General features: G+C 46.4%; 2 protein-coding genes across 5 annotated transcripts in view; one reads left to right on the top strand and one right to left on the bottom strand.

Annotated features, from left to right (window-relative positions):
• SAP30BP (SAP30 binding protein) overlaps nucleotides 1-2,621 on the bottom strand; it is a 36,714-nt gene extending 34,093 nt beyond the window's left edge. For all 3 annotated transcript variants that reach the window (XM_077754572.1, XM_077754578.1, XM_077754584.1), the window contains exons 1-2: nucleotides 2,463-2,621; nucleotides 260-369 (exon numbers count right to left, since the gene is read on the bottom strand). In XM_077754572.1, the coding sequence (XP_077610698.1) occupies nucleotides 260-369; nucleotides 2,463-2,568 (216 nt within the window). In that variant the 5' untranslated portion in view covers nucleotides 2,569-2,621. The remainder of the gene's footprint in view (nucleotides 1-259; nucleotides 370-2,462) is intronic.
• A 141-nt stretch (nucleotides 2,622-2,762) lies between these two features.
• The window catches only part of RECQL5 (RecQ like helicase 5), a 36,027-nt gene continuing 26,891 nt past the window's right edge, over nucleotides 2,763-11,898 (top strand). The window contains exons 1-6 of one of the 2 annotated variants that reach the window (XM_077754566.1): nucleotides 2,763-3,086; nucleotides 4,331-4,452; nucleotides 5,381-5,899; nucleotides 6,614-6,719; nucleotides 7,192-7,303; nucleotides 8,504-8,666. In XM_077754566.1, the coding sequence (XP_077610692.1) occupies nucleotides 3,053-3,086; nucleotides 4,331-4,452; nucleotides 5,381-5,899; nucleotides 6,614-6,719; nucleotides 7,192-7,303; nucleotides 8,504-8,666 (1,056 nt within the window). In that variant the 5' untranslated portion in view covers nucleotides 2,763-3,052. The other variant, XM_077754559.1, reaches the window with a different exon arrangement.

Raw genomic sequence — 11,898 nt, 5'->3', positions numbered from 1 at the left:
TGTTTGGACCCCTCCCCCCCCCCCCCCATTTCAATTCAGAAGTTAGTACGAGATGGTGCAAATGAAAATAAATTTCATTTTCAAAGAGAACTACTGATATCCAATCCAGTTTCCTCAACTGATACCAAACAAAAAGAGGGGGGAAGAGGGGGAAATGACGTTGGCCATGGAATGGAACACTGTTGGCACAGTTCAGAAGGTTTCTGACAAATGAAATGGTGCTTTGAACAACTGTGGATTTGGGAACAGACTTACTTACCGACTGTTTGCTGTTCTCGTCCTCCTCTTCTTCGTAACCATCTTCATCACCTCCGAGGCGAGAAAAGTCATCCTCTCCGTAGGCTTCAGATACTAATCCACCTTTCTCTTCTGAAACAGAGGGAAAAAGGAAAATGAATAAATGCGTTCAAAAATAAAAGACCACCTTTCAGTGGTTTGAATGGCTAGAACTATCTCTGAAGATCAAAGGGGAGCCTAAATCTCGCATGACTATAAGCCCAGAACCTGCCTTTTGAAAGAGCACAATTTAGTGGATAAAATCATTAAAAAACATGGAAGAAAACTAAACACTAAATCCTTTCTCTTAAGCTTCTAATCTTCCTAGTATGCCAACTGAAGGCTTCTCTTCTTTGAACTATTGCTGCACGTTGTTGAAAAAAACCTCTTTATTTTTTAAAATTTATTTTATTTTATTTTAGGGAGAGAGAGCAGGGGAGGGGTAGAAGGAGAGAGAGAGAATCTTAAGCTTACACAGGACTCAAGCTTATGACCCTGATATTTTGACCTGAGCCGAAATCAAGAGTGGATGCTTAATTGACTGAGCCACTCAGAGGCCCAGAAAACCTTTTTTTTTTGATATATGCATCTACCTTGTATCAGAGGCATCAGAACTTGTCTTCTCCTTTTTTAAAAAAAGTTTTTTTTTTTAACATGTATTTATTTTTGAGAGACAGAGACAGAGCACAAGTGGGGAAGGGGAAGAGAGAGAAGGAGACACAGAATCTGAAGCAGGCTCCAGGCTCTGAGCTGTCAGCAGAGCCAGACGTGGGGTTCAAACTCACAAACTGCAAGATAATGACCTGAGCCAAAGTCAGTCACTTAACCTACTGAGTCACTCAGGCGCCCCAAAACTTGTCTTCTTATACAAGATGAAGGCTCTGTTGCCCTCACTTTTGTGCTCTCTTTTAGGAACAGGAACTTTAACTGGGGGCACTCAGAGGGATTCCCAATCATATCTACTTGAGAAGAAAAATCTTCTTCTATGCTTAAACCAAAACAAACAACAACAAAATTACAAATGCTACAATTACTGGGAAACCACCAGAGAACCTCTTGACTGGGTCACACAAAACTGGGAGTAGCTAACCTCCAGATGCAGAAAGGAAGGCCCAGATCTGTTCCGTAACTTGCTGCCCTCTCTATGATGCCAAAGAAATCTGTTCCCAATTCCTAACATTGTGAATCTAAACCTGAGTAGGGCAACAAAATGATGGGCTTTAACAGCCTACAAAGTACTGGAATCACTGAAGAACATTAAAAAGCTACAAAATGCCCAGATCTTACCCCAAATCTACAAATTACTTTCTTGCCAGCCAGACCAGATACATATATTTTTAAAAGTTCCAAGACGGGGGTGCCTGGGTGGCTTAGTTGGTTAAGCGTCCGACTTTCGCTTAGGTCATGATCTCACGGTTCGTGGGTGCGAGCCCCGCGTCAGGCTCTGTGCTGACTGCCAGCTCAGAGCCTGGAGCCTGTTTCAGTCTGTGACTCCCTCTCTCTCTGACCCTCCCCTGCTCACGCTGTCTCTCTGTCTCCTAGAAATAAATAAACATTTAAAAAAAAAAGAAAGTTCCAAGACGGGGTGCCTGGGTGGCTCAGTCGGTTAGGCGTCCGACTTCGGCTCAGGTCATGATCTCATGGTTTGTGGGTTCGAGCCCTGCGTCGGGCTCTGTGCTGACACCTAGCTCNCTCCCCAACTCGTGCTCTGTCTCTCTCTGTCTCAAAAATAAAAACAAACAAACAAAAAAAACAAAGAAAAAAAATTCCAAGATGCGTCTAGTGCACATTCCTAATGCATAGTTATAGACTTAACATGACACAACCTTTACCACCCTCCACGTACGTTCTTCCCATTACACAACGAGCCGGGAGGGAACAGCTAGTGGATCGGTAGCTTTGGATCCTTTCCATCTTTCGCCCATCCCTAAGCCCAGCACGGATGCTCGGCATGGAGAAGACTTTCAATAAGTTACCGCAGAATAACCGAATCAACGGAAGGAGATGGTCCATTCTTACTCCAGAGCGTCTACTCTGTCCCAATCAGGGCCTCGATGGCGCTTCGGGGCTCCGGGGCCCGATACCTGGGGCACAATGACCATCTCTTTCCCTCCCGCTCTGCTAGGGGAGCAGCTTTCCGAGCAGACACCTCATTCTCCCCTTCCAGCTCCCTACTCGGGCCTCACCAGCCGCGCTGCCCGCCGTCTCGACGCCAGCTTCGCCGTCGGACTCGGGCTCTGAATCTTCCGCGTAAACTGCCAGGGACGACAGAACATTCTTCTTCCCCGCCATCTTACTCCCATAACCCCAGCGCGCCTCACTCTTCTGACTCAAAGAAGCCGACTTCCGTGCGGAAAGGCGACTTTTTTCTATCCCAGAAGAACCCGCGCCGGTTCCTGCCCGGAAACCAATCAAAACGGCCGTTTCTGGGTCTGGCCCCGCCCCTCCTACCGGGCTCCCGTGACATCATCACTGCGCGACGGATGTAAGGTTGTGTGGGTTTTACCTGATAACTGAATTCTCAATTTTTTTGGCTTCTCAGAGTTTGGGGTGGTTTATGGGGGTCTTCGACTAGTTCCCAACCAGCGGGCAGCAGCGTCCCGGCAAGAGTCCTTCGCTTTCGGGTGGCCCGCGACCAGCTCTGATATCTTGGGGTGAAGAGAGGGAGGCTTCGGCTGGGGAAGGGAGAAAAGAGCGAACTGGGGTTTAGAGGAGGAAAAGCGATGAGCTCTCCTCCAGGAGGTGGGAAGAAGGGGTCGGGGTTCTGGCGGGAAGAATGACCGTGAAAGCGGCACTTATAAAAGGAGAAGGTGGGTCTTAGAAAAACAACTCCATCTTCAAAAATATTCCGAAGACATTTGTGTTTCTTCTCGTTTCTTCTCTGATTTCTAGCTCTGTGCCGTACCGCTGCATGGGATAGTTCAGTGTTTTTATTTTCCTCATCATAAAAGTGGAGATGTTAATTGCCCGGGAATGGGTTGCTTGAGGCTGTTCACCTGGAGCTATGTTACTTGGAAATAATATATTTCTTGAGAGTAATAAAGCAAATTTTACTCAGAAAAATAAGTATTTTTAAAGCAGAGTAGAGGGTTTTCATCGCAACCATATGCCTTAACTTTTGGCCACGGTCTGTCGCTAAGATGAGCACCCACCCTTCTTTTGACCCTGAACGTCGAGTCCGGAGCACGTTGAAGAAGGTCTTTGGGTTTGACTCTTTTAAGACACCGTTACAGGAGAGTGCGACCATGGCTGTAGTGAAAGGTAACATTGCCAAACTACCTGCATTTACATATGTGCTGGCTGTACCGTGGCATTGCCACGGAGAGTGCCACCACCCTCCTTCTGACCCCTCCTCCCGCCCCCCCCGTCCATAATTATTGTTGGAAATCTTCTAAACGTGTCACTTAAAACTGGCATTTTTATTGGCAGAATCACCCAGCCATTCTGGTTCTTCATAGCCAGAGCTGCAGATTGTCTTTGAAAACAGTTCGTAGATTTCAGTTGGTGTTTGTGTGTAGGCATTAGTGGGAGTGGCAGGAAGGGCTTAATCCAGTTACTGACTTTCTAAGTCCTTTGTTGAAGAGGGAGTGGTCTGGGTCCCAAATAGGGAAGGAAGGAGTAATAATACCATAAATCTGATACATACAGACAAATGGAAGTTGTCGAGAGGGTAGCAACGATATATTAGTTATATTTTAACACTTATAAGCAAAAGCCTTCTAAATGATGTGGCTTCCATATCTCCACAGGTATGCCCACTCATCTAGAAGTAATCAACTTTCATGGTTGCTTAATTCAATCATCCATAACCCAACAGACTCAAACTTCCCACCCTTGTGGTTGTCATTGCCGTTACTGGAAATGGTTTGTGCCCATTTCCAAATCTCTCTCGATCTCTGCCCTTAGCCCGGAAAGGATGGGAATATTGAGACCTTTCCACGTGCCACTCTGCTAGGTGCTTTTCCTACACTCTCATTAAGTGTTCAACAGCCTTGGCAAGGAAAAAGATAAAAGGCAGCAAGCATTTAGATATCATTGTCTTTTATTTTTTCAGGTGACAAGGATGTGTTTGTTTGCATGCCCACAGGGGCAGGAAAATCCCTCTGCTATCAGCTCCCTGCTCTGTTGGCCAAAGGCATCACCATTGTAGTCTCTCCACTCATTGCTTTGATTCAGGTGAGCCTTAGGGGGATGAAGATGGTAACCCAAAAAGTTTAGGGGAAGGTGGGATTGGTTTTTTGTTTGTTTTTTTGTTTTTGTTTTGCTTTGTTTTGTTCTTTCCAGCTGGAAATGTCCTATCTCATTTATTTGGTATTTCCCTTTCTATATCGGGTTTCTGAATTGTCCAGATGTGGAGTCTCCACTAGTGCATAGTGCTCTGGCAGGTTATGAATGAGTTTTCTGTATTTTGATGGCCCAAGGTCTCTTCTTTTTTTTACTTTTCACCCAGAGGAGTATGGAAATGTATCTGCATACACACAGACACTCACTCTCTCATGTACGTACATGGGCCCTCCTGACAGGATAGAAGATGCAGATGGGTAGAGAGCTAAAAAGATAGAAAGTGGTTGGGACCTTGTCAGCATCTGCTCTGCACCTCTGGCTATATTTAAGCCCTGCAGGTGGGCTGATCGAATCAGAAACGAGGAAGTGTGGCTGTGTGGTTAAGAGCCATCCGCCATGAAGAGAAACGGAATGACAGTGACAGTGCTTAGTGAGTTTCATGAGGTTTCAGGCTTTGTGCTAAATGCCTTAGATGCATTCACTTACCCTTTGCAGTATAAAATTTCACTTAATGCTAATAACTGTCCTATTAGATACTTAACCAGTTTTACAAGAGAGAGGAAAAAAAAAAACCCTGAGTCTCAGAGGCTAAGAGCCAGCCAAAGAGCATGTGGCGATTAAGTGAGCCAGGAATGAGCCAGGTCCATCTGCCTTCAGAGCCTGTGCTCTCAACCCCTTCACCTTCTGAACTTTTTGTATGCCCAGGGAAGACCTTGGAGGTTGGGAGGAGGGCATTTATGGCTGGGAAATGCCCAGCGAGCCAAGGTGACATTTACCACTGGGTCCTCCCCTCTGTGGCCTGTTTTCCTTCTACCCTCAGGACCAGGTGGACCACTTGCTGGCCCTGAAGGTACGAGTGAGTTCTCTGAACTCAAAGCTCTCAGCACAGGAAAAGAAGGAGCTGCTCACGGACCTGGAGCAAGAAAAGCCACAGACCAAACTTCTGTACATCACACCGGAGATGGCGGCTTCGGCCTCCTTCCAGCCCACCCTGAACTCACTGCTGGCCCGCCACCTGCTCTCCTACCTGGTGGTGGATGAAGCTCACTGTGTTTCCCAGTGGGGGCATGACTTCCGTCCTGACTACTTGCGTCTGGGTACCCTCCGTTCCCGCCTGGCACATGCCCCGTGTGTGGCCCTGACTGCCACAGCCACCCCACAGGTCCAAGAGGATGTGTTTGCTGCTCTGCACCTAAAGCAACCGGTTGCCACCTTCAAGACGCCCTGCTTCCGGGCCAACCTCTTCTATGATGTGCAGTTCAAAGAACTGCTTTCTGATCCCTATGGGAACCTGAAGGACTTCTGTCTTAAGGCTCTTGGACAGAAGACTGCTAAAGGGGTGAGGGCCCTGAGGCTGGGGGGGCGGAGGGCAAGACGCCCCGAGAGCAGCGGGGTGGTATCTTGCAGTGCAGAGGTGGTTGTTGGTTTTCTAGGACCTTTGATTTTTCTAGCTGCTTTAGCCAGAACTAGCTGCAGCTTCTTAAAACTCGCTCTCTGAGAGTTGTTCCTTTGGTTTCCTGGTGGCGTTATTCCTCCTAATGGAGTGCCCTTGTCCTGAAATTCTCCTGAGGGAGGTGAGCAGCAAGCCCCTGAGTGAGGCCTTTGCAGACCTCTCCAAGGCTTCAGGACAGGAAGCAGAGGAGATAGATGGGTTAGGGTTTTGTGCTGATTGATTACAAGGTGGCAGAGCCCTGCTGGTGGCCTGCCTCAGAGGAGCTTGTGAGGCTGACATGAGAAGGAGGAAAGCTTCTTTTTTTAATGTTTATTTATTTATTTTTGAGGGAGAGAAGGGGAAGGGCAGAGAGAGAGAGAGAAAGAGAATCCCTGTCTCTGTGAAGCAGGCTCTGTGCTGTCACCACAGAGACCGATGAGGGGCTCGAACTCTCAAACTGTGAGATCATGACCTGAGCTGAAGTCAAGAGTCAGATGCTTAACCAGCTGAGTCACCCAGGCGCCCCAGAGCAAAGGCTTCTTGTAAAGCAGTCCACGATATAATGGGCAGATTGTTCAGTTCTTCTCAATGCTCACTCTCTTCCCATGTCTCCTCATTCAGTCGCTGTCTGGCTGCGGCATTGTCTACTGCAGGACCAGAGAGGCTTGTGAGCAGCTGGCGACAGAGCTCAGTAATAGGGGTGTGAATGCCAAGGCTTACCACGCAGGTAAGGGGCACCTGGGCCATGTGGTCCTCTTCCCTCTCAGAGGCCGCTCAGTGGGTCTTTTTGTTCTTTAAGGATCCTGAATAATCAGATGGTCCATCATCTTTTTCCAGATACCCAGACAGAGTTAAAGCAATTCACTTACATCCGCAAAAAGGAGTCTAGACACAAATATAAGGTCTAAAATGAGAACCATGACCCCCGAAATCCTTTTCTCACCCTGAGCCCTCCCAGAAGCAGGTGATGAGTTATTTTATAAGTCCAGGTGTTTATAGGTGTTGTGGAGAGAGCACAGGTTTTAAAGGCCAGTGGACTTTGATTTGAATCTTGGCTTGACACTTACTGAGTGCTGTGTGCTGCACAGCAGGTAAGTGGTGGATTCATGGCATGTGTACAGAACCCAGGGCAGGGTCAGATCCAAGGTAGATCCCGAGGAAGATGTGGGTTCCCTTCGACACCTTCCCCTCCTTTACAGGGCTGAAGGCTTCTGAAAGAACATTGGTGCAGAACGAGTGGATGGAGGAGAAAGTTCCTGTCATTGTTGCAACCATTAGTTTTGGGATGGGTGTGGACAAAGCCAATGTCAGGTGAGTGATGGTTCTTGCCTTTCTTTCCCTGGCTCAGGTGAGTTGCCTAGTGCTGTCCCTCAAGGATCAAGTCCGTAGGCTCCTTCTAGGGCCCCAGGAGAGAGGCCCTGGTGCATGGCCCGTGTGGTGACAGGTGCTATGCAGCCTACTCCCAGGTGACTGCACCGCAGGGTTCGGTCATCCCCCAGGAGAGGGCAGCACACAGCCCATCAGGCCTGTCCGTAACTCAGCCTGTTCCCTCACATCCATCACATGGTCCCTGTGAGGGGGTGGAATGAACTATCTTAAGCTGCTCCCTGTGGGAAATCAAAGTCAGTGTCTCACTCCCAGCATTCCTTGTTACTGCTTACTGACAGTCTAGAGGACAGGGTGGGGTGAGTCCCAGACTTCTAGCACCACCCTGGCAACTCTTGATAAGTCTTTTCCTCTAGCCCCACCTAATCTTCTGGAGACATTGTGGGCTACAGCCTAAAGCCCTTTGCTCTGATTAACACCAACAATAATGCTTTGTATGATTTACAGAGCACTTTTGCATACATGATCTCATTATGACACAGGGACTCTGAGTTGGTCAGTGGAGGAATGAGTCTGTGGGCTTACATTTCAGAGAACACAGGCTTTGGAATCTGAGTTTGGACCCTGGGTCTGCTGTGGCTTGTTAGGGACCAACTTTGAAGTCAGACACCCCTAGGCCCAAATCTTACCCCTTACTGGCCCCTTGCTATTTCACCTTGTATAAATTTTCCTGAATCTCAAGTTCATTGTTTATAAAACAGGGTTATCTCACCTTATAGTAACTGTAAAATTAAATGAGACAAATAGATAAACTGGCTCTAAATAAATAAAATAGTAGGTATTTAATAATGTCATCCCTTTCTCTCTTCAAAGAGGTTAAAAGGACCTTCTTGAGGTTGTACAGCTCGTTAGTGGCCTACTCTTTTTGCTTTAAGCCCAGTGCTTTTTGCTCTGGGCCTCTGACTGTGAGTGTTCTTGGTTTCTCATGTACTGGAGTTGCTCCCCTTAACTCTGCTGTGGCAGAGTTCCTGGGCTGTTCCTGGCAGAGAGGCCTGCTGATGGGGGGCAGGGGTCTTGGCCACGTTTGCCTGGAAGCTGCCAGCCGCCCTGCTCCTGGTCGCCGCTTACTCTTCCCCTCAGCTCTTCTGTCACAGCTCACGCCGCACCTCCCTTTGGATCCTACAGGTTTGTTGCCCACTGGAATATTGCCAAGTCTATGGCTGGATACTACCAAGAGTCTGGCCGGGCTGGCAGGGACGGGAAGCCCTCCTGGTGCCGACTCTATTACTCCAGGAACGACCGGGACCAAGTCAGTTTCCTGATCAGGAAGGAAGTCGCAAAACTCCAGGTAGGTCCTGGGCAGCCTGAACCCTTTCCATCCAAACCTCCCACTCTCCAGTTTCATGCAGCTTATTTTTGAACCCAGGTAGAGCTTGTGTAAGCTACAGGGGTGCTCCTGGGGTTAAAAGGTATAGCGGTTAGAATGGTCTACTGGTGAATACCAGCTTGCAATAGCTAGGTTAGACCTTTTCATTATATGCATAGTCTTTTGTGTGTCCATTATTGTACATAGTCAAGATCAATCCTGCTTTAAAAAAATTTTTTTTTAAACTTTTATTTATTATTGAGAAACCGAGAAAGACAGCATGAGCAAGGGAAGGGCAGAGAGTAGGGGAGACACAGAATCTGAAGCAGGCCCCAGGCTCTGAGCTGTCACCACAGAATTCAGCGTAGGGCTCGAACCCGCAAACTGCAAGATCATGATCTGAGCTAATGTTGGACGCTTAACTGACTGAGCCACCCCGGTGCCCCTGCTTTAATTAGTATTGTTACATAAGCATTTTCCCATATTGTTGAACATTCTTTGTTTTTGTTCTCAGCTATTTTGCTTACTGGTTGTACATGTCTTGCACGGAGCCTAGAAATAGATCCAAGTACATAAGTGAGTTGATGTATCAGAGGTGGCATTATAAGTCAACAGGAGAAGGATGAACTGTTGAATAATTGGTGCTGGAAAAAGATAAAATCAGATACTTAACCTCCTCTACCATACACATGTAAGTTATGGTTGGATTAAAGAGTTCAGAAAACTGTAAAAGTGGGGAGAAATAGTTTTATTTCTTTGACAAAGGGAAGAGCATGCCAAGATCGTAAAAGAAAACCATCAAAGAGGACGTGAGCTATTTGACTCAATTCAAACAAAAAATTTCCGTATAACGAGATACCACTAACAAAGTGATAAAATGATCCATTGTCGGGGAAGAGATTTGCAATATACATAATTGACTAAATACCTAGAGAATTCCTACAGGTAAATCTGTAAAAAGCAGACAACTGTAGAGCAAAAAGTGTGAATTTTACCGAAGAAGGAACCAAGATATCTAATAAAGGTATACAGACTTGCTCAACCTCCCTTAGGAATCAGAGAAATGCAAAAGAGATGAGGAGTTGTCACTTTATACCCATCACACTGGCAAAAATCTACAACATCTTTATAATTACTGTGGGCGAGGATGTGGGGAAAGGGGGACACGTGATGTCTGGAAGATGAACTGGTGTGGCTGCTTTGAAGAGAGACGGGTGATACATGTAACGAGAAGGGATACTGGTGCTCTGTGGTTCAGTAATTCCACTCTAGGAAGACAAGTTGTCATGTGTACAGGGACGTACGGGGCTGTCTGCTGCAACTCCGGCATAATGAACTCTTTCTTCCTCGGTAGGGTATTGGATAAGTAGGCTTAGTCACACAGTGGAATGATCTAGAGCAGTCAAAAATGACAGAGTAAATCTGCATTCATCAACATGGATCAAGTTGCCCAAAGCATAATTTGTGAAGCTACAAATGGATGCATATAGACTTTTCCTTGTGAGAACTGTGGGGTCCAAGTGCCAAAATGACAATAAAAGGACAAAAAATATATAAACCCACAGGGACAAGGAGAACAGAAGACAAAATACCAGCAGGTAGAAATGTCAACAGGTGTCTGCCTAGAAAACCCCAGACTCTACTGGAAATCTATTAGAATTCATAAGAAAACCTGGCAGAGTGGCTGAATGAAAAGGAAGTATTTTAGAAAGGCCAGCTTTTCTCCACATTACCATGAATAACTAGGAGTGGAAATGAAAAAAAAAAAACTTCCAAGAATAAAGTCTATAAAATATCCAGAAGTAAATGTTATAGGCCATAAACGAGAACTTTTTAAAAAAATGTTTTATTTTAGCATTTATTTATCTTAGAGAGAGTGCAAGTGGGGGAAGGGCAGAGGGAGAGGGAGACACAGAATCTGAAGCAGGCTCCAGGCTCTGAGCTGTCCGCACAGACCCCGATGAGGGGCTCAAACCCATAAACTGTAAGATCATGACCTGAGCTGAAGTCGGAAGCTTAACCAACTGAGCCACTCAGGCGCTCCGAGAACCTTTTTTTTTTTTTTTTTTTTAAAGTTTCTCAGTGGGTTTTAATGTGTAGCCAGGGAGGAGGACTACTGATTTAGATGAAGAAAACTAGTATCTCATTGAAAGAAAACAAACTCTGAGCAGGTACAAAAAGTGAGTGAGAAGACATAAAACTGTCAGTTCTCCTCACAGTTCATATAAATGAGGCTCCAGTTGAAATCCCAAAAGACTTCTATTGGGAAGTGGAATCTTAGGATTTATGTGAAAGAGTAAGATCCCGAGAACAGCCAGGAAAAGTCTGAAGTGCAAGAATGGTGACGGGGACGAGCTTAACCCAGTGTCAGAACATGCTGGGGTGCAGCTGTAACCAAGTCCACATCGTAGACGTGGTAGTAGTAGCACAGACAATAGAATTAGAAGTAAGTCCCAGAATGGGGCGCCTGGGTGGCTCAGTTGGCTAAGCGTCTGACTCTTGATTGCAGCTCCAGTCATGATCTCACAGCGTGTGGGTTTGAGTGCTGACAGTGCAGAGCCTGCTTGGGATTCTTTCTCTCTCCCTCTCTCTTTGCCCCTCTCCCACTCGCATGCTCTGTCTCTCAGAATAAATAAACTTAAAAAAATTTACCTTTAAATTTGTTGTAGTTTTCCTCCCTCCCTCCCTCCCTCCCTCCCTTCCTTCCTACCTATAGAGAGAGCGAGCAAGCAGGGGAGAGGAGCAGAGGGAGAGAGAATCTTAAGCAAGCTTCATGTTCAGTGGGGAGCCTGATGCAGGGCTCAATCCCACGATCGTGACCTGAGCCAAAATCAAGAGCCAGATGCTCAACCAACTAAGCCACCCAGGTACCCTGTGTCTGACTCTTGACTTCGGCTCAGGTCATGATCTCAGAGTTGTGGGATCGAGCCCTGCATCAGGCTCTGTGCTGAGTGTGAAGCCTGCTTAAAATGATCTCTCTCTCACTCCCTCTGCCCCTCTCCCCCATTTGTGTACTCTCTCTCTAAATAAATTTTTTTTTAATTTTAACGATGAAAGAAAGAAATAAGTCCCAAAACATGTGAGAGTTTAATATTTGATGCAGCCAATAGTTTAATTTAATGGTAAACAAAGGAATTGTTTAGTGGGTGGTGCTGGCAACCCTCTGGAATAAAATAAAAGTCCCCCATTTGGCACCTTATATAAAAGACAAGTT

This window comes from Crocuta crocuta, unplaced genomic scaffold (genome assembly GCF_008692635.1).
Source record: "Crocuta crocuta isolate KB4526 unplaced genomic scaffold, BGI_CrCroc_1.0 scaffold50, whole genome shotgun sequence".
Lineage (NCBI taxonomy): Eukaryota > Metazoa > Chordata > Mammalia > Carnivora > Hyaenidae > Crocuta > Crocuta crocuta.
The sequence above is the reverse complement of the archived record's forward strand: the minus strand, read 5'-3'. Positions and strand labels throughout refer to the sequence as shown.